The 23,723-nt window shown below is 24.4% G+C and overlaps 1 protein-coding gene across 1 annotated transcript in view; it reads left to right on the plus strand.

Annotated features, from left to right (window-relative positions):
- Positions 1–4,479: 4,479 nt before the first annotated feature.
- Positions 4,480–23,723, plus strand: part of LOC111619195 (fibrosin-1-like protein) — a 328,918-nt gene continuing 309,674 nt past the window's right edge. Inside the window, exon 1 of the mRNA XM_023360884.1 lies at positions 4,480–4,887. Within this exon, the coding sequence (XP_023216652.1) occupies positions 4,654–4,887 (234 nt within the window). The 5' untranslated portion in view covers positions 4,480–4,653. The remainder of the gene's footprint in view (positions 4,888–23,723) is intronic.

A 23,723-nucleotide genomic window follows, 5' to 3' on the forward strand; every position in this document is an offset into this window, starting at 1 on the left:
CGATAGAAATCGTTTAAGCAAGATAAGGGGAAAAAAAGCAGTTTATCGATTAGGATATTAATAAAAAATAAATTTTAGTGTTGATAATGATATATTTATCAGTCAAAAGATATCAAAATGTACAAACAAACATAGTTATGATATTTAAGTTTACAAAAAAAAAATTCCAATTTTTAGTTTTTTTTTTCAAGTAAAGTACTATATAGATTAAATATTTAATAAGAATTATATTTTATCATGAAAATATAGTTAAAAATTGATTTTCCATTAAAAAATAATAATAAAACTATTTCATTTTTAAAATGCTTCAATAGAATGTGAACTACTTTAAAGAATGAAGATAATTTCCTACCTTTTAAATTTATCTAAACTTACATATTTTAAATTTTGTTAAAATTATTTTTAATGAATACTGAATTATATTAATTATTAAATATAATTAATCTAGTATTAGCAATTTAAATATTAAAAGTTATGTATTAATTAAAAACATCTTCTTGCAATATTGAAGGAATATATTTACATATTTAAAAATTCTTCATGTTAAATACGGATGAATATGCATTATAATTATTTTTAATACTAAATTTGAATATTTTCTATAAACACATTTATATAAGTCTAATTGCATTTTAATAATATTAAAATTTGAATAAAAATGTTTATCTAATAAATTTTATGTACCATTTACGTATTAAATTATAAATAATATATTGAAAATTAAAGTGTACATTATTTGTTAACATGATTTACGAACAGATGATAATATTCAATTGGTTCTATATTTATTAATTATAATATTGCCAATTAAATAAAAATTACTTTCTTTAATAATATACGATATATAATTATAGCCCAATGAAATGCATTACTTTTATTATACTGTACTTATGAAAATAAAAGTATATTTTATTTACTTATATAAACTAAGTAAACTAAAATTGTCTTTTATAAGAAAAACAGAATAAATAAATATATATATGTATATATACACACACACATTTTATTTAATTATATTTAATAATATTAATACTAACCAAGATTTATAAATATATAATGCTTGTTTGTTAGAATTTCTACAAAAGTGAGATAAAATGAATGAAAAAGTAAAAATATGCCGCAGAATAAATGTTTTTTTTTTTTTTGACAAAAGATTTTATAAAATGATCTCATTATTTTACTTTTGAAAAAAAAAATATATTAAACTCATAGCGTACTTGATTTTAATTAATAAATTCATGGTTTCTATAATGAAAAACTTGAATTAAAATTTTAATTATTGTTAATGTGAATTTCTATAGGGACTTGTGTTTATTTTTTTATATTACAATAAACATATATGATAAAAGCATACATTAATGTTTGAATAAAATGTATACTTTTATGTATATTAAAAAAAAATCAGAAAAAAATTCTACAATCGGTTTAGCTTTCAAGTAAAACGCGGAACCGGTTTAACCAAATAAATATTCTTGTGGGATACGTGGACCTATGTTGATCTAATTAGGGACATTATATCAGATAATCTTACACATCTAATAAAATAGGTTCTAAAATAAATATAGGCTACCATTCAGAAACAATTAAATGAAGGCTTATGAATTTTCATAGCTCTTTCGCAATAGAGTAAATATCTATTCATCTCTTGAAATTAAAGTGCTAATTTTAAGTATTTTACATAGACTAAGAGATGTTAATTTAATCAGTGTATTTTAATACCATAATTATCATTTAAACTCATAACAGTAAAATAAATTTACGGACCGCATTAATTTTATTAACGATATAATGTAAAATTTTACATATTATTGATGCGTATATTGAGTCAAAATTATTACTTTAATATAAAATTGAATTTTTTGGAATATTTTTAAATGGTAAGTTCAATAAAATTTTTTGAAATAATTCGTGTAAAATCAGAATCGTTAATAAAGAAAAAAAAATATAATCAAGTTATGCCACAATGATATAATCTAATTCGTATAAATAACCTGCAATTTTAGACGGATTATTTTATGTTATTTTACGATCGTGAATTACATTCTTATTAAAATTACATAACAGAAATTCAAACTAGGAAATTATTATTATCTTAAAGAGTAATTGATGATGGATATTTTACGTGGTTACATGTAAAGTTCTAAAAGGGTAATAAATATTAAAGAGGATATTAATTAGAATACTATATAAAGAGACCGAGAACATATAAATCTGAGATAATCATTTTAAAACATGTTTCTAAAAGAAAGAAAAAAAAAAGTTAATAATCTCACTCCTTTCTATTGATAAAAGAACATAATTTAATAAAAACAGTATTATTGAAAAATAATATAATTGAAACTGATAAATTGTAATTTCTATAAAAGTAACTTAGAATCATAAGAATTTCTTCTATTAAAAGAGTTCTATAGAAAAACGAATAATTTCCGGAGATAATTCTTGGAGTGGGATGAAATGAACAGGAAACAGTTTTAGGAGAGCATGCGCAAGTGTTTTCCTCTTTTTTTTCTCCTCTCCCCTTTACGTTTCTACAACGACTATCGCTTAACGATATAACAGAATTCTTCTACTTAAGAAAAAGTAAACGCTTGTTGCTGTAACAAAACCAAACTCGTAAAATTACTACTACCCCAACTATCTTTTTTATACTTTTATAAATTATAAAAACATCGTCATATATATAAGAATGTATATAAATATTTCCTCAATAAAATTTGAAATTTGAACAATTTAATAAAACAAACACTAAAAAGAAAACTTTACAATATTTTGATTATAATAATTTTATTAATTTAAAATTGTATTTACTTTAATATTTTATTCATTCAGTTATTATTTTTGTGTAAGTGAACTTATGAATATATTAAAACTTACATATACACACACATACTGCATATATAGATATATATTAAATAAATTACATATTATTTACAAGTAAATTTTAAACTATTCATAATGACAATAGAATGTATGATAATAAAATTTTATTCATTAAATATTTATATAAGATTTAAAAAAAATAAAAATTAAAGTATTGGTATAATTTTCTTAAATAAATATTGATTAAAATATTTAAAAATTTCAAAAATTTTTAATTCACTACCGTGAAACAATTAATGGATTAATTATGATTTAGGTAAGAGGCCATAAGAACGGAATTATAAAGATGGATAAGCACGATTACCTTGATACGTACATAAAAATAAAATTCTATAAAAAATTATGAAAAAAATATTTTAAAATATTATTATAAAATATATTTATATATTACTTGAAATATTTGTATTAGTTCAGTTTTAAGCTTCTCTACAAAATTGATAAATATTCTAAAAATAGAAAAACCCACGACAGAATAAATCTTTTGAAAATAAGTAGAAGAACAACAGATGTTAAAATATATTTTGAAAATATATAATAACAATAATCATAATAATAATAATAAGCTACTTATTTTAAAAGATTTAAAATATATTTTTCAATTTGTATAATACAAAATAACATTAGAAAAATATAAAAGCAATTATTTTCGAATCGATGGAGATGAAAATCAAAACGTCATAAATTGTGTTTATATTATTTGAAAATATTTGTAAATAAATTTTGAAAGGTTGTTAATTATAGATTAATATTGTAATACTCATAATAGAATATATTCCAGTAAGTAGCCAAAGATAAATGCTGTTTCACAATTCTAAAACAAGTCATCCGAGTGCAACATTAATTATTGCATGAAGCAAACCCCGCCTATCTCTTCGCAGTTCAGTCAAAGTTTGTTATTAAGGTGCAAATGATATGCACATAACGATAGATGGGAATATGTATTGCGTGGTTTTAATGCGATCAACGAAACGACGATGTCAAAACTACCCACTCTACACATTATCGTTGTTAGGCGTTCAAATACATTTCCTTCCTATATCAGAAATTTCTTCCTAACAGTTTATTGAATTCGTTTTATAGATGCACATCCTCTCAAAGGCTACAAACATACATTTATCCTAAATGACTCCCGAATTTCTTCAGTATAATAAGACAACTAATATACATACAATACATGTATTTGCTGTCAAATTAGGACTGGATATTTAGAATACAGCAATGATTTAATAAGAATAGAAAATTTGAATTATTATAAAAGCGTAATAAATTTCGTTTGATCGAAAATTATTGGAAATTATTAAAGGTGATTAGATTTTAAAAAACACAACTGTTTCCACTTCCAATTTATATAAATAACATTCTTTAAATTCTTTCCCTTAAAGATTGCATAGGCCTACATGTGCACATCCGAATCTGGTTAGAAAGAAAATAGATCTGGTTAAATTTAGACGGATAAATATGTAGTAAAGGTAAAATAGCGTTAAATTCTTAATACGAATTAAAAGATATCGCGCAATTCTTATTAAATCGAGCGAACTCTTTTGTTTGGGTGCAGTGCCACGCGCAGTCACATCCGGTGCTTGTCTAGAAGTGTGATGCGGTCGGGCTGTATTCTCCGCCATTGCATCGGGAACAATCACCGAGTGTAAGGGGTGTTCTTCAAAAAGGTGGTTTTTACCATTATTCTACTTACGGATTGTCCTAAAGGGATATACAGTGTGGCCAGGAGTGCTCTGTGTGGTTAATCATGGGTCGCAGCGGTTCTTGAAGGGTATGGATAGCGATACGAAGCAACGAAATCAAAGGACCAGACGTCGGGTGAAAATGCAGAAGGGACGGGACCGTTCCGATCTTGGAAGTGGGGAGGACGGGGATGAGTCTCCCGGTCGACACAAGTCACAACGGCCGCCTCCTACGAGAAAGAAAAGGTGTAAAGAACCACTTTTTGAGGAAGATGTCATCGATGGATTTGCAATCCTCAGTTTTAAAACCTATGAGGATTTAGAGGTGAGTTTAGCTTGTTGTGATACGGCAGTGACCCCCTTTGACGCGAGTCAATGGATTCTCCCTAGTTACCGTCGTCTTAAAAAAAGATGGTTCGTTTGACTTATTTTCACCTTTGAAGATGATCATTTCTTCAATTTATGCATATCGATTTTCGGATAAGAAATTGGAAAGTGTGTGGATATTCCAGCATTATTTGCATAAATCATTCTCTTGGAAAATTGCACATTATGATACCTCTGCATCCTGAATATATAGATTATCAGTTTAAGTAATATTTCACACGAATTATTATACTTTATAATTCAAACTATATCCAAACTGATCATGCATATATTATATAACAAGTTGTCTATAAACGATATTTAGAAGCAAGATTTAAATTGCATGTGTTTCCATGTAATTTGTTTGAACACTACTGAAAATAAGCTTCTACTTTTCTTCCTTATTTCAATTCTTACATTCAATTGCTTATAAAATCATATTGCTCAGAGTTTAATGACTGATCTCATCAGATAATGCATATAGCTTGTAATTATATATCTTAAATATTAATTTCAAAGTAAATTTAATTGTTCAAAACAAAACATTACTTTTAGTTAATCAATAATATAAAATGTTAGATTAAACTATTAAATTTTCTCTTTTTAAAATACAACAGCTTTTTTAAGATAAAAAAAGTATATACATACAAATAAAATAAACTATTAAATATTAATTCCTAGGTGTATATATACAATAAACAAATTATAAACATTTCAAATTTTTAAAATTTTCAAATCATACTAATTGCAGTAATAATATGAATTGCATTAATGGTCAAAATTATAAAATATATTATTATTGTGATTTTTTTTGTGTGATAATTATTTAACCCTGTCTTTAATAAGCTACCTAACATAAAAACCTATCTAAAAAGTGCATTATATACTTAATAATTTTTAAATAGTGATTTATATTAACAATATATCATATAAATAGGATTCATTTTAATATTAAATTTCTTTGCTCCCAAATAATAGTTTCTGTAATTGTTTTTTAAAGTACTGTATAACTGAACATACTTATTAGGCCTATATGATAAAACTCAAAATATGTTTAAAACAAAATATAATGAAAATTGTACTTAAATTGCTATCTCAGATTTATCTGTAGTGTGCATTTTAATTTTATCATTTCATTAGTTAAGAGATAATATTATTTAAAATTATAATGAGATTAGATTTAATATAGGCCTAAATGAAAATTTTATTTAGGCTTAATAATAATATTACACTAAGAAATCCTTTAAATATTAAAGATTTTTAAAGTATAGTTGACATATGTAATAATAATAGATAAGAATAATTTTTAATACAAAAAAATAAAATATGTAAGAGTTACTTAGTGATGATTAGAGTAATGACTTAAATAGATTATCTTTTTAAATTATAATTTGGTTTCTTTTTTGTATAAATTTATAAAAGTTACTAAATATTTTTTTGTTGAATCTTTCATTTCAAATGAAATCATAAAAGATTTGAAAATTTTAAAAATTAGCTATTTATTTTTACAAAGATATATTTAATAATTAGAAGTTACAGATGTAAAGCTTAAAATTTAATTCATATACCTATCAAAAATTAATTTTTAAATAAAAAATTAATCATCTCACTGTTGTTTATTAATATNGCCTATATATTTTAAAATATAGTGTGTATATATATATATTTAAAAATTTAAATAAAATCAATTTACTTAATTTAAAAACCATTATATTCTTATATGTATATAATTTAATACATTTATATATTATAAAGCATTTTTTATACAAAAATATATTTTTATCTGCTTAACTAAAAATCTGGTCATTTGTCAAATATAAACAGCTGTTACAAATAGATAAATTTATGTTCAATATAATTTTCATAATATAATTTTTAAAATATCAAAAAATTATAATTAATTAATTTAAAACTCTTAGAAATTAATAAATAATAAACTGTTATAATTTAACTATTATAAATGAATTTATAATAGTTTATTATATTGTTTAAAATTTTTCTTTGAAAATTATTTGTTTCTTTTGTTTAGTGATTTTGATTTGATATACATATCAAAATTCTGCTACAAGAAGAAAATTTATTGATTCAAACAGTTGTGCTTTCCTTTTATTTTGACAGAGATGCAATAGGAGGAAATGTATTTTATTTCTGTTGTCAAATGAAGTGGTTACTGTGCTTAAAAATAAATTTTGACATGTTAATTTTAAAATCCTAAAATTTACTTTTTTGTTAAATAATAAGTGAAAGTAATAGTAGTAGTAAGTTAAGATGAAATACTTAGCTTGATTTAAAAAATAGATAAGAATTCATGAAACATTAAATCATACATAAATATTTTAATTTATTTTGGATTGTATATTTTATTTAATTCCAATCATATATAAAACTCCCATAAAATGAATCTATTATCAGTATTCATTAAGTAATTCTAGATTAAAATTTCAAACATAGGGCAGAGAATTTTTTTTATAATTTTATATTATTATTTATTTTGTGAGACTATAATTAATGTATTTCCAAAACAAGAGAATTATAATTAGAAATACTTAGTATATTTTGAACTGAATTATGCAATTATGTTATATGTGATAATGTCAGGAATAATTAAAAAGTTAAGATCATCAATTACTTTTTCATGCAATTCATTAGCATATAATCACGTTTTAAATATTTTTGAAAGAAAAAATTTATTTCATGTTAATATTTCATTTGTAGTAAAATACACTGTTAATATTGCATTAACTTTATTAGTTTAAAATCATAGAACTGAACTACTACTACTACTAAATTACTTTGAATTATATAATTAAAAAATTTCTAAATTTCTTATTCAAATTTTAAGTTGTGGAATTAGCAATAGATAAAAGATTCATTAATTTTCAATGTAGTAATTTATTCAATAAAGTTTTAAATATTTCTTGACAGAATTAAGATAATTCAGTTTCTGAAATGAACATTTAATTGTTGAACAATTTAACTTTCCTATGTAAGAATGATTTTCTTCTTAATAATTGTGAAGAATTAGGTCTTTATTTAATTCTTTGATTTTCTTGTTAGTTGCTTGTTTTGTTCATGTTGATAATTATTTAATGAATTGAATTTTAATAATAATTTTATTATATGCAAAATTTTATGAGATGTTCTTAAATAAGATTGATAGGATTGTATTTCAAACTATGTGAATAAATAAGTGTATGTTTTACTTATATTCTGAATGTTAATAGTACTATATCTTAAATGTTAATAAATATTGAAAATTATATACAGTATTGTATTATGTAAAATATTAAATACTACTGCCAAAATATTTATAGGGATCATATTAGGATAATACTTGAACTTAGCTCTGCAAAATTAAATTGTCATATTTCTGAGACCATTGATGGAGATCATAAGAATTAAATCTTTCACATATCATAATTATATACAGATTAAGCACAAATTAAATTTATTTGATATGGTACTGAACTTAATGAATTATTATAATAATATAACTTTGTCTAAATAAGAAATGAGATAATTTATGATTTGCAATGAGTGATTTTTTAAAAATTTATTTGCTTTAAAATAATAATTTAAATTTGTTTTTAGAGCATGATTGTTGTTATATTTTGTTGATATTTAATTGTTATAGTATTTTGAAACTGTTTTTTTTAGAACCTTAATATAAAAATTTAAAAAATTTCAAATTATATTATCTTATTTTTTGCTTAACCATATTTTGATAACTCAGCTACTAAAATTAATTCGAAATAGAAGAAAATGTTCCTTCAGTTTATTACAAATTTTGTAAAACAGTAATGATAGAATAAAAATACATTTTATAAAATTTATAAAAATTTATTGTTTATTGGATGCATTTCAGTCCCAGACTTTTATGTCCTACAGGTTATCATTAGTGTAACATGAATTCAGAAAACACTGCTGCTTAAAAAAATATTTTAAGATGAATGCTAAACTTGATGTGTGACATTATGAGTCTGTAAATGTTATTTTTATGGATTCATATTGCCATATGATATTATGATAAATTTGTTGATAAAATATTCACTCTTACAATACTTTAGAAAAAAGTTATTTAGATTTAGAAAATTAGATATCTATCTATGTTATTGATGCAATTGATATGTTGAGTAATTAAAATGTAAAATTTTATTAATCTTGTAAATGAAAAACTAATATATAAAATTTGAAATGATCTTATTTGTAAAGTTAACTAAATAATTTTTAGCAGCAAGATAGCAAAACTGTATTGTATATGGATTAAGATAATATATAAACATTTTTAGATTTAGTATTTAAATAAATATTATTGAATATTAGTCTAAATTTTGAAAATATTTTATTTAGACAGGTCTACATTATATAACAAGATATGCAATAAAGTTCATAATATGAAAGATATTTAATAAGTTCAAGGAAAATTTTTGTAAATTGAGTTTTTTTTATGAATGATTAGAGGATTTTCTAATTTTATATAATTAACAATGTTTTGAATTTATAATACAAAAAGTATTTTAAACTTTTATTTGAAATTCAATATAAAATCTGAACTATTACTGTTGACTAACCAAAATCCATAATATTAGGATTTAAAGTATTTAAGATCTATAAATTAATACAGATATAAGTTTTTGATATTTAAAATTAATTTTATGGTTTATTGGATTCATACTAGAAAATCTAGTTTTTTTAAATTTCCATTTAAAATTATTTAGCTTAAGCAAATGATAAAATATTTTAAATCTTATATTAAATTATACAATAAAAAATATTTTATCATTTGAAACTTTTCTAATATTTAAAATATTTCTGAAATTTAATAATGTTCTTATGAAATAGATTAAAAAATTAAATTTAAGTTTTATAAAATATTGAAAATTAATATGTTTCATTCGTAAGAAAATATCTAACATAACAAGCGACATCTTTTATTAATATTAACATTTTATTAATTGATATTATTATTCATTTTCGTATAAATATTTATTATTTTAATTTTTTATTTTCCTTACATGTTTAATATATTTTCTGTTAGAGCTATAATTCTTTTATTATTTCAATGTATTTAATAACTGTTTTATGTTAAATTATTTTATATTTAATATTTTAAATACAGTACTAAAACATCATTAATTTCATATTATATATTGTAATTTTTGACTAATCTAAAGGAGAATTGTTAAAATTTAATAGAAAATTGAATATTGTTCTCTAGAACAAATAATTTAATGTTATGTAGTATAAAATATATAAATATTAATCTAAACAAAATAGTTACAAAACTAGAAATGGAATATTAATTTTTAAATTATTCTGTATACCAAATTACAGTGTGTGTATGTATATATATATATATATATATATATATATATATATANTTGATAAAAAGTAGTCTTAAAGATTTTATTTTCTTTTAGTAAAAATGATATTAATTGTATAAGGGTGGGACCCTTAAGTTTTCTCCGGGCGCGGGAAAAAATCCCAAAACCCCTTCTTCTGGATGGTTGTAAGACTATAAATTATTTGAATAATTCAATTTTTTGTCCTAGTTCTGAAGTTCTTGTTAACTCATTAAGTGATCTTAAGTTATCAAGAACTTTTAGCGAAATATAAATTAGCGACGTGTTTTTTGATGGCGTTTTATTGCGTCTCTTTCGGTCTAACGAATAAAATTTGGCTATTGGCTTCCGAAGATTGGCTATCCAATGATCGATTGGATAAAACCACTGAATACTAGTAGCAGTCTTGACGAAAGAGTGGAGTTTTCCGAGTTTTCTTCATCTGTCTAACATGTACGAAGGGGCAAGCTTCCCATAAAAAGTCCTTCCAGGAGGCCCATATGCCCTCAATTCATTTTATTCCCAGGATAAATTTAGTTGTCAATGTAAGTAAATCGTTGAAAGTTTATTTTATATGATTAGGTACTATTATACATTTTTGTCCTTAATATATTATCTCAAAATTTCAATGTTATACTTTTATATTACAGATATTAGTATTTTTAAGGCGTTCGAGATAATATTTTTGTCTGTTCCAATTTAAACATTTAAGTTTGTTTCCATGGCTGAATGCAAAAAAATGAGGATAAATTTATTGATACATTGTGAATAGAAGACTAACAGAATTTTGTTGCAAAAAATACTGAAAAGCTATTTCTAATAATTGATACAAATACTATAAATTTATATATATATAAATTTATACATAATTTTCATTAAACAATCAATACATATTATTTTCCAATTGACTTTTTTTTATTATTAAGCAAATTAAATGATTTTATAATCTTATTAAAGTATACATATTGATTTTTGTCTACTTTTAAAAGTGAAGTTGACTAATACTATATTTCAGTATTTAATCATCATTGTAATTATTACAGCTCAATTACGTAATATTCTGTATAAACTTCTAAAGTCTAAATATTACATATTAAATAAGTTTAATTAAGTAGGCATTTTTAACATGGATTAAAACATTTTTTGATTAGAAGTTTATGATTGACATTTGATTTACTTTCAAAAATCTGAAAGGATATTATTAAAGAGTTAGGACTATTACTAATAACTAAAATTATTTATATTGTCAATTAAGATAATTAATGTCATTTAATTGCAAAATGGGTGGAGTTTCACTTACTTCGTATGTTTTTGTTAAGGAAAATTGGGAATTTTGTTGATTTTGATTATTTAGGTAATTAATGATATGATCCTTTTATAGCTATGTAATTATCTTTTACTTAAATCTCTTAGATTGATTTGTTTTTAAAATTATGGATTTATGTTTGATCTTCATTGTTTCTTACTTAATTTAAAAATATGTATTGTTTTAATTACATAAGCTTACTTTTTAAATAATTTGATAAAATATAGTTTAATTGCTAATTTACTTTTGTTTCTATTTATTCATAATCTTAATGTATATTCACATCAGATTTGCTCAATCGGGTTTAATCACTTTAATTGTCTTAGAGACTTAATTGTGAAATATGCAAAGTTAATAATTATAGGAGAACTTACAAAGTTAATTGTTGTGCTTCATTTTAGCATTTTTTCATTGTATTGTTAGAAATTGATGTTTTTCAATTTGCAAATAAGTATACACATTACTAGTGAGATCCAGTGCATTTTATTTGGATTAACAATTTATAAATGAATAGTCTATTATTAAACAACCTTTTCTTTCTCATCTTTTTAATTTGTGAAGTTTATATCAGTGAGTATAATGAAAAAGATGAGAATATAATTTAGTTTTACTGATAGTATGAATTTCAGAGATTTTATTTTCATAACTTTTTATAAAATTTATCATATTGTAGCATGAATTCTATTTTCAGTTTTTCTTTAAAAGATATTTAATGGTTACTATTCACTATATATTTATCATCATGAATCATGCATTAGTTAAGATATAAAAATAAAAAACAATGATAAATTACTTGAATTTCCCAATATCTCATACTGCTGACTAGAATATTTCTATTTGCCAAATAGTATAAAAATATTTAAACTTACATTATATTTCAATAATTTCTTTTTTAGAGGGTTTTATTAAAAATTAAAATTAGTTTTAAGAAAATGAAGTTCTAAAATATATCTGAATTTTACAGTCCATATAAAATTTGTATAGGTTTTTAATCATTAATTTAACTCTGAGAAAAATAATTATATATAAAAAGTATGAAAATTTTGTATAATATGATAACGAGTTTCATTTTAAAGATATTAAATCACATTCAAAATATTTATTTAATAGACACTTTATTTTTGAAAATATTTTGTTATGTGGCTTATTTTTCTCTTGGAAAGTCAAAATAACATTATTTTAAGAATTTGATATAATAATTAACATTGATTATTTGTATGATTTTGAACAATATCTTAAACAATGGGTATCTGTTAGTATACAGCCTTTGTATATATAGTCCTATAAATTGACACAATGTGATCAATAAAAAGCATTTTGCAAAATAATGAAATTGGATTATTCTGCATTTTTAAGTGCAACATTTAATGCAATTAAATAAATGAAATTCACAAATCAAAGTCAAATAATAAATTTTATTGTTTTATCAATTCAAAAATTATAATCCAGAAGATGATTTTTGCTGAACAGAAATTATTTATATTGTTTTTATTCTAGATTCACAATATACTAAAACTTATTAAATAAAGAATCAAGTGAATTATATCAATAAAGCATTTGTAATTCATTCGTTTGATTTGTATCATGAAACTACAATATTTTTAAATCAGTTTTTAATATTATAAAAAATCAGCTTGAATTATATTAATAATCAAATAATAAAAGTTGGATCTATAAATCTGGTATTATTATCCAATTTTTAATATTTTTAGATATAGTTGAAATGTTATTCATAGTTAGGCCATTAGAAAAGTGAATAGAAATTTCAGAAAAGCTTCAGATAATATAGTATAAATATAAAATATTCTCATTTATGTAATCTAGTGATTACTTGATAAGTCAACAGAAAGTTTCTTTTATGTGATAATGATTTTGATTATTGTTTAAGGTTATTACACAAATTAACATATTTCATAATATATTAATAGTTTTCAGATATTTAAGAGTCATTTAAAAATGTAGGTAAGCTATCTTTAAATAATTTTTAATTTTATTTATTCAATATATTTATATTATAATATGTATATAATAATGCATTATATTAATTTTACTTTGGTAAACATGTAATAAAAAAATATTGCAGTTAATTTAGTCTATATGGCCTAGTTATTTTTGAATATAGTAATTTATTTAAATTATATATGAAATTTTATCCATAAGTATGTATATCACTAGTCTTACTATGAACATTTGAACTTTTAAAAGTCACCATAACAATTGCAGATTAGGAAATAAAATAGTTTATTCGAACAATCAACAATAGTAATACATTTTTATTTAGTTTTAGTTGTTAGAGTGTTGTTTTGAAATACAAATTAAACAAAACATCTTGTTTTTGATTACTGTATATGAATTATTTCAATCATTTTGTTTCTCATTCTTATTAAAATGATTACTAAAATTTTACTATCAAGTTTTATAAGGTGAAGATAATAATATACAAATTATTATCCAAATATTAAAACCACAACATCAAATATAAATTATTATCTAAATATAAAAAATACAACATTTAGGTGATATTCTATATTATTATCAAAATTTAAACCAAATGAAAACACTATGTAAATAAAGAAACTTGTTAAACTGTTGGATAAAAAAATTTGAGCTTATTTGGAATATCTAGAATATTGTTCTATATTACATATAAACTAGTAATGAAGTCAGCTTTTTCAAATTGTATACTAATAGACCAAGAAGCTTTAAACAAGACAAGTCAAAATTCCATAAATGGTATTATCATAAATTGGAAATTCCTTCTATAATTCTATATATTAGGATGCCAATTGGTCAATAAGTGAAAGGATTACTATTTCAACTTAAACAAATATTCAACAGCCGTCAATAATAAACATTTTTATTCACTAATACAAAAATGTCAACTATGTAGTAGTCACTTTAAATCTGCATTTCATTACATTAAGGAATGCAAAGCCTTAGCTAATCTGCAGAGGTTTGAAATAGATTTAATATTTTATATTAATACTGAAAACAATTACAGAAGTCATATAAATAGCTTAAGTAAACAACCAATGTTTACCTTTTATAATTTCTTTCATAATATACGTAAGACAGGTAAATTACCACTATCAGGTTAATAGCCCTGAAGCAGAAAAAATCCTTAGTTCCCTAATATAGACTATATAATTTTAAATATTTGCTTTAGAATTTATTGTAAGCAGAATATAAAAACTATGAAATGATGAAGGATTATCATGTTTATATGGAATTAATTCATAGTACTTACAAATTAAAACTTCATTTAAATTATATAATTAATTAATAATGATGAAAATTCTATATGTTAATACTCTCTTTGAAAAGAAAAGTTGGAAATTGTAAATTAATAATAAATGAAAAAATGAAAATGAATGAATGAATTATTTCAATCATTTTGAAGGAAATAATATTTAATTGATAATAGGATTAATTTGGAATTTTAAAATTTATTGCATTATATCAGTATATTAAAGATTTTGATTATTATTTTTGTTGTTGTAATAATTATGTCCAAGTAAAATAGATTTTTATTACAGCCTATATACTATTATTTATTATATTATATATTTAAATGTAATGAAAAAATAAAATGAAAATTGAAGCAGTTATACATTAGATTTCAGATTAACTGAGATTTCACATTATTTGAGATGAACTTGTAAGTAAATAACACTAATTTTTTATACTCAGTTCATAAAAGAAAGGTTAATATGATAACAAGTATTACAAAATTATTTGTTTTTGTTACCTTTTATCATTTAATTTTAGTGTGAGATAAGTCATTCATATTAAGATGTAAGTACAATAATATCCATTTTTATTATTAAAACTATTGTACATGTATTAACTGTATAGTAATTGATTTTAAAAATATTCATACATAAGATTAAATTTGCTAAGGTGTAGAAAGAGGCTGAAAAATACATCATATAAATCTTTTATATTTGTAATTTTTAATCTGAAATGGCCATGGCCATTCATTTTATACGAGTTTTCAATTAACTGAGGTAGCATCATTCCACATATCTTGGATAATCAGAGCTGTATTGTATTTATGTAATTCTCATAACTTAATGTATTAATAGTTTATTATATCATGTTAGAAAAGGTTTTTTTTATTAATTTTTTTTTCCTGTTTCAAAATTGAATATAAGAATGTTGTTACCAGTTTAATTTGATGTTAGTTTTGTTCAAATATAAATTTGTTTTTAATTTGACTTATATTAACCCTAAGCTAATACAAACTATGTTCAGATATATTTAAATAATGTAATGACTATTTCTAAAATTCTTATAAAAATGCTTTCTAAGTAGTTCTTCTTCAAATTTTAATAAGTTTTTATTTTAGTTTTAATTATGAAATAAATAAAACATCCTTTGATAAATTATATAAAATCCAAAAATAGAAAAATAAAAATATTAAGAAATAAAGGCATTTTAGTTACAGATATAGTTATTTCAGAAATGAAAAATTTGTCTGTGGTATGTTTGTTGAATTACTGTAGAACTTTAGGGCCTTTCAATAATAATTAATCTGAAAATTTGTTGTAATGAAAAATGTATATAAATTATTATCAAGCAAGTTAAATAGCTAAATATAAAGTTCACATATGAAACAAAACTATTATATATGTTATAAATAAATTAAAAAATGATATATGAAATGAATAGTTTAGAATTTGTCAATTTAATTTGTGTCTGAATCATATTCTTTCTACACTATGATTTCCTATATTGAAGAGAACTGACCAGAAGGAGCTTGATGATATTTCACTTCTCTGGATATCCTTCAGTGCTATCTTATCCTTCTATCTTAAGTGAAGAATAAGATAAATAACAAAATTAAAAGAAACATAAATAGCCACCTTTGCCACAAATTGTCTTAGATGTGTGTGTTCTTGTTGAGGTTAGTACACCTGTAACTCATTAAAGCTTGATCCAACTGGTTATAGTTGTTTATCAGTTGGAAGACAATAGTGAAGAAGGGGGAAGTTGTGATGAAATTGTTGTAGTAAAGTGAAATTGCAGGAATTCTATTATTGTGGAACTGACAGAAAAGAAATGTTAAACTGAAAGTTTGTAATAAATATTTTTGTAAGCTGAAAGATTTTGTCCTAGTCCTATGGAGGTTGAGTCAGGAAAAATTTAAACTTTGTTATTACATTACAACAAGATTTCATTTATTTGTTTTTATGTTATTTATTTCAGCATTATTTCATTATATATTTGAGAATTCAAAAAAATCTGATTTCTTATTTATCAAAATGTTTATGTATAAGATGATGAAATATATAGTTGTAAGGATTTTTATTTTTATATAAATTTAGTAATCTAGTTGTATTAGGAAAAAGTAAAATTATTTTATCAATTATATTTTTTCAAAAATAAATATTTTAAGAAGTAATGAAATAATGAGAAAATGAACAACCATTCCCCTCTTGTCTCTATGTTTATTACTTGTTTGACTGTTTTGGCAGTGCTTTGCTATACATTTGTTATTTGTTTATAGAAAATTAAATCTAAGAAATTCAGTATACTTTTTGATTCTAAAAAAATGATGACATAGATCTTTAAACTATTGATAACTATTTTAGATAAAAGTAAATTTGAATTAAAAATTGAAATGATGAGCTTTTGAATAAATTATGATTAAGAAACTCCTAATAAGAACTGTATTTAGAATATTTGTTGAATTAAAATAATAAATTAGATAATCTAGTTTCCAATCAATTTTTAATATAATATATATTATATTAAAAATTGATTTGAAACTTAAATTGCAATGAAAACAAGTACAGTAGAACCTCGATTATCCGGACTAATTGGGGATGAAGGTAGTCCGGATAAGGAAAAATCCGGATAATCGAAATAGATACTTTAATTTGTCTTTTAATGATAATACAACACGTTTTCTTTTCGATGACATATTGGTAATATTAAAAGTAAATACTGTATTTAAATCGTGATCAAATTTTCAAGAAACAAACGTTCGTATTGAATTTGGACTACTACTGACCAACGCTAACAGACTACCTATTGTTTAAAAGGCCCTCTGGTGGCGCAAGAAGACGGATTTTATAAAATAAAAAGCAGTTGAAACTGCATTTTTATGAATAAAAATTTGACAAACTATTTATCGTTTTATGACGAGTAAAATTTTTTCGTCGCGTTCGCGGCTTTTAAGTAATGCATAAACCTTCGAGGCGCGAGGCCCTTCGGACCGCGAGGCATAGGCGGTGGCCCACGTCGTCCATGCCTTACGCCGCCCTTGGTCATAGAAATGATGTAATTTGAATATAAATTATTTATAAATACGTATGTCAAGTTATATTTTTATTACTACGTAAAATATATTTAAGAGTTTACGACCACTGTGCTGGGTGAGACGTTGTTGAAACAAAAAAAGTTATGCATTCCATCACGTACATAAACAGTGTCGTAATTCGCCAAGTGCAAATCAGCAAATTCGTAAAATTTTTGTTTATTTTGAACAATCCGGATAATCGAAAATCCGGATAATGGAGGTTCTACTGTATATTAAATTGCTATAGTTTTTAATTTTTAAAAAAAGTTATCAGATACAAACTTTAACAAATTCATTAATAACACTAACAAACATTCTTTAGATAAAATTAAATGCTTAATATTAGATATTTTAAACTTAGTTAAAATATTCTTAGAATAAACTTGATGTGAGCCAATGAGATACTAAAAACATGCCTTATTGACTTTCAGCAATGAGTTGAATACATTAAAACATCTTGAACCTATTCATAGATTTTCCTCAATTAGAACCTATATAAATGGAATGAACAGATTGAATACAAAACTAACATTCTAAAATTGAAACCTGAACCATAATGTTTCAAAACCTGAACTTTAACATTTGTATTACTTATAAATTTGTTTTTGTATTAAAATTTTAAAATTTAAATATTAGTAATTAATTTTTATTTTTACATTTAAACTTTAATTTGTATTTTGTTCTAAAAGAGAAGAAAATACAATTTAAAGTTTAAATGTAAATTTAATTTTAGAACATTAGTTTTGTATGCAATCTGTGAGTTTATTCATTTATATAAGTTCTAACTGAGGAAGACCAATGAATAGGTCAAAAATGTTTTTAATGTATAAAACTCATTGCTGGAAGTCAATAACTGTTTTAGGATATCATTATTTTATACTTAATTTTTAGTACAATTTAAATAAGAATGGTATGAAATTGAGCCCAATAATTCTTAATTATACATTAAAAAAATTTATAATTTTTTAGAATTCAACTCTTGTATATGACCTGAGAATGGTATGAGAATATGACCTGAGAATGGTATATTAATGCTGAAAACATTATTAATGTTAACAAATGCAAATTTATTCCTGATTTGTAATACAATGAATTTTATGCTTAAGATAGTTTTTATATTTCTTTTATTAAGTATTTGAAATTAATCATTATTATTGTTTTTTGTATTATTACTTGTATGATGATGATATTATTCTTATACAAATCTTATTTTAGAAAGCTTGGCATATTTAATAATTTCCAACAACTGCTTTTTAAGGAAGCTAAATCTTTAATCTTATCAAAAAAATTATTTTGATAAGATTAAAGATTTTGCTTCTTTAAAAAGTGGTTATTAGAAATTATTATTATTATTATTGATTATGTAATTTAAAAACTTTTTTATTATCAAAATATTTAATATTTTATATTTTGAATTAGGGACTATTTAAAATAAGAGACTGAAATATATATAACATTAGTTATCCTCATTATTATATTTTCCAACAGCTATAAAATATTTATGAAGAGAATTTTTTTAGTATAATTAAAAAACAGCTATAAAACATCTCATTTGTTTCAATTATACAAATTGAAATATTTATGTGTGTTATGTAAATGTTATTGATTGAACACAAGAAATGGTGTTGCACACAACACACAATTGTAGACAAAAACACTGCTCTCAAGGCACTCCCTCAAGACTTCTTAGCCTCTGGGCAAACTCTTACCCCATGCCTTTATTTTTAACAACAAACCCAAACAAACAAATTTAACAAACAATGCATGAAGTCTCAACATTCTGTCTTCCTTGAAATGAAGTTTCAAGAAAAAAAAAACATAATAATTATTACAGCATTAACAATTCATTTTGATTTTGTCTTTGTCCTTCAATTAGTAGTTTAATTGACAACTGGTATTCCACCATGTGTCTTAATTATCACTAATGAACCATCACTTCCAGGATGAATTTCAATGGCCATACTCAGGATCCATTTTAAGGGTAGTTGATTTTCCACATTTAATATAAGACCATTTACCTTTACATTTATGCTTACATGTTGCCATTTGCTTCTCTTTTGTAAAGTAGATAAATACTTCTTATGCCATCTCTTCCAAAAATGCTGAGATATTTATCGTTCCAGTTGCTATCTAGACAAATGGTTTCCTTCAATATTCATTAAGTTGGTCCAAGAGCTGTGATTAAACTTGATCTTACTAAAAATACCCTTGTGTTAATGCTTGCAAATCTTGAGGCATTCTGACAATAGACAACTTTCACTGATATTCAAAATTAAATACTACACACTAATATCCAGTGTGTAGAAAGTAGTCTGTCCTAAAAAACTCAGGACCATTCCACCACAAACTATAGCTCAACATCCTTTGCATTAATTTCAGTGAAGCAATATATGCATGATTGGCCTTTGATGGTATATGTAGCCAGTATTCAGGAAGAACTGTATTATGAATTTCACTCACTTGGCTAGCTATGAAAGTCTTCCATTTACTGGGATGATTTCTTATCCAAGCTAGTATAATTGTTGAATAAATCCAATGGAAACAGAATCTTAATGGAATGTTTGTATGTAATAAGCTTCTCATTGAAAGTAATAGTTTAACTAGTAGAACATTTCCAAATAATTTTAATCTAGGTACAGAAACCCTTTTTACAGTGCTACTCGTGTTTTAGCATAATCTTGTTATAATTTGAGCATTCTATTGTGAATGAACATATATACATATACCATATGTCATTTTTGATGCATCACAAAACCCATGTAATTCATAATTTCTCTTTCGAAAGTAGATTTATTTAGGTACTGCTAAATCTACTGTATACTTGAGTAGCTCCTTTAATAACATTCACTCAGCTTCAATCTGTGGTTATAGATGTTGATCCCATTCAACTCTACTGATCCATAATTTTAGTAAAATAACCTTGGCTCAGATGATCACTTGAAACAGCCATCCAATTGGATCAAACAGCCTATCAGTGTCAGAGATATTATATTGCTTATTTAACTGCTGAGTTGTTGACCTTATTTTAAGGGAGAAAGTATTTGTTTTAGGATTCCATAATAAACCTAATGTTTTCACTGTTTGTTGATAATTGATTTATACAGTGGTACCTCAGGTTACGAACGCCCCAGCATACGAAATTTTCAGGATACGACATGAAATTCGAACATATTTTTGCTCCACGATACGAACAAAAACTCACCATACGACGTTACATTAGTTCGCATTTTTCATTTGTTTTTCTTACTACAGTTATTTTTTTAAATGTATTACTTGGCTTTAATTTGAGTATGTTTTTCGCGTTGGAACGAATTATTTGGTTTTACATGTAATCGTATGGGAAAAGATGATCCACCTTACGACATTTTCATGATACGATCTCAGTTTCGGAACGGATTAATTTCGTATCCTGAGGTACCACTGTACTTGTTCTTCATTTGCCAACAAATCAGGTGTCAACATCTTCAACATCTCTTGACAAGAAAAAATAAATTTGTTTAATATTGCCATAACTTTTGGTTAGTTCATCTTGAACATTGTGCTATTATTAACAGGCTATTTCCTTAATTCAAACCCATCCTTTCTTAACATTAAAATCAACTGCCTTTGAAGAATACACACTTTATCAAGGGCATTGTGATCTGACATGATAAAATTTCAATATAAAAGTCTCTTGAGATGATGGGTGCTACTATTGGAAATTTCCTTTCTTTATCTTTAGCCAATTGTTATAATGCTCTCATAGCCAAATAAGATTCAGCTGCTGAACCGTTAATAGCAGTGTTCAGTCTCTAAATACTAACTAGCTCTTGTAGATATGTGCAATACAATACATTGATAATTTTTCATCATGATGAATAGCAATTTGGCAATTCGTTTTTGCTATGTCTGCAGTAAATTCATTTCAACTTGGATTTATGTCCTTAATTATGTGACCAGTACACAAACAATTAAAGTGTAAAGATCCTTGTTTGACTATTGTTACACACTAAATTGGCTCTGATTTCAGAAACTTATTACACCCAAATATCTGATGTCTCATTATTTACTGGAGACTATGTTAATCAAATTGAAAGATCTTATTGGAGTGAGTTGTGACTAAAGTATGTTTCCTTTAAGCCAGTGCTTCTCAAACTTTTTTGGATCAGTGGCTCCTTTGGTTGTGACTTAGTAATAATATTATCTGTTTTGTGTACACAGAGGCCCTGCCCCTGTGAATACAGAACAGGGATAAGAGGCAACAGTTGAGAGAAAAAAGAATAAATTAACAGAAAACGGTGTTAAAGAGCTTTTTAGTTCCTTTTTACTCACTTGGAAAAATCAGGAGTATAGTCATTTGCATTGGAAAATACAACAATAGGAGCACATACCTGCTACACAGGAGCCCTCCACCAGAATGCTGGCCTCTTGATTAGCTGAGCACCAGCACTCCATAGCAGTGAGGTGTGACACCAAATTGTCCAAGATGGTTGTGCAACATAACCACACCCCACTCTGAGACTGCTCCAAATTAATTAGGAGCATTGTATTCATTTGGGAGTCTCTCCTCACCACCTTATTATTCCCATGCAACGCCCCCACTCTTGAGTTGTCCAATATTTGGGTTAATTTATATAAATACATAAGTAATAATTAACTGACCACTTGTTTCTAGTTCCATGTGTTTATTCCCCCAATGTTGTTGGCTACATATTTCTATGCACATGCGCATGCACGTGCATAGAAATATGTAAAAATGTATAAAAATGTTTTCAAAAATTTCATGTTAAAAATTTTGTATTCGATTTACATTGTTCGAAACCTGTACTTCAAAAGTTTTATTCTGAAAAAGTATTCTATTTATGTTGCCTGATGACAATATATATAGCAATATTGAAAGCACTAGCAAAAAGGAACTAAAAAGTTCTTTAACACTATTTTCTGTTCATTTATTCTTTTATCTCTCAAGAGTCTGTTGGTGTGCATTTCACAATATGTTTTTATGTTATTTTATAGAGGAATTTGTACTCCAGAGAGTACAAATGCCTCTATAAAATAACCTCTATTTGTACTATAGAGGTATTTGTATAGAGGCTTCTATTGTACCTAACATTCCTTTGGATAATTCAAATGCCCTCATGGGGTGATATTGCCCATTTTGAGAAGCTTTGCTTTAAGCAGTTTAGATATAGAATTCTCCAAAAACAACAATTACCTAGAAAAACTTGTAATTCTTTAAATCAGGGGTGGCCAAACCGTGGCGCATGCGCCAAACTTGGCGCATTGGACGATTACAAGTGGCGCTTTAGTCAGTTCTGAGCAACATTGCCAGATTTGGCTTCTTTGCAATTAAGAATATTACATAGAAAATTAATTTTTTATAGTCTGTCTTGGCAAGTTCATTTGTTGCACAATTCGTTGCAATCAACTTTACAGATAAAATGAGTGTTTTCCACATAGTAAATTACAGTGTATGCATGTATGTTTATTTTCGATCAGTGCACAGGCGTGTAAATGACAGTGCTACCGTCCGGACAGTCCACGAGTCGGTTGGACTGCTGCACCTGTTGACCTTTTTTTTTTTTTTTTTTTTTTTTTTTTTTTTTTTTTTNTTCTACGATTCACGATACATTCGCAATCGTGTATGCCACTAATGTCAAACGGGACTATTTTGTACGGGTAACTACACCACCACCGCATTTTTTATTAATTTTTTTTTCACACAACTGAATTTTGATCTTTTAAATTGAAATACCTGATTAAAGGGTGGCCGAAATTTTTCTCCGCCCCGGGCGGCTAACACCCACGGTACGCCACTGCGCATCTGAACTCGTCTATCAAAAAATTGGCGCATGGTATGCAAA

The sequence above is a fragment of the Centruroides sculpturatus genome, unplaced genomic scaffold, assembly GCF_000671375.1.
Source record: "Centruroides sculpturatus isolate CEXI.00-Female unplaced genomic scaffold, Cexi_2.0 scaffold223, whole genome shotgun sequence".
In the NCBI taxonomy this organism is placed as follows: Eukaryota; Metazoa; Arthropoda; class Arachnida; order Scorpiones; family Buthidae; genus Centruroides; species Centruroides sculpturatus.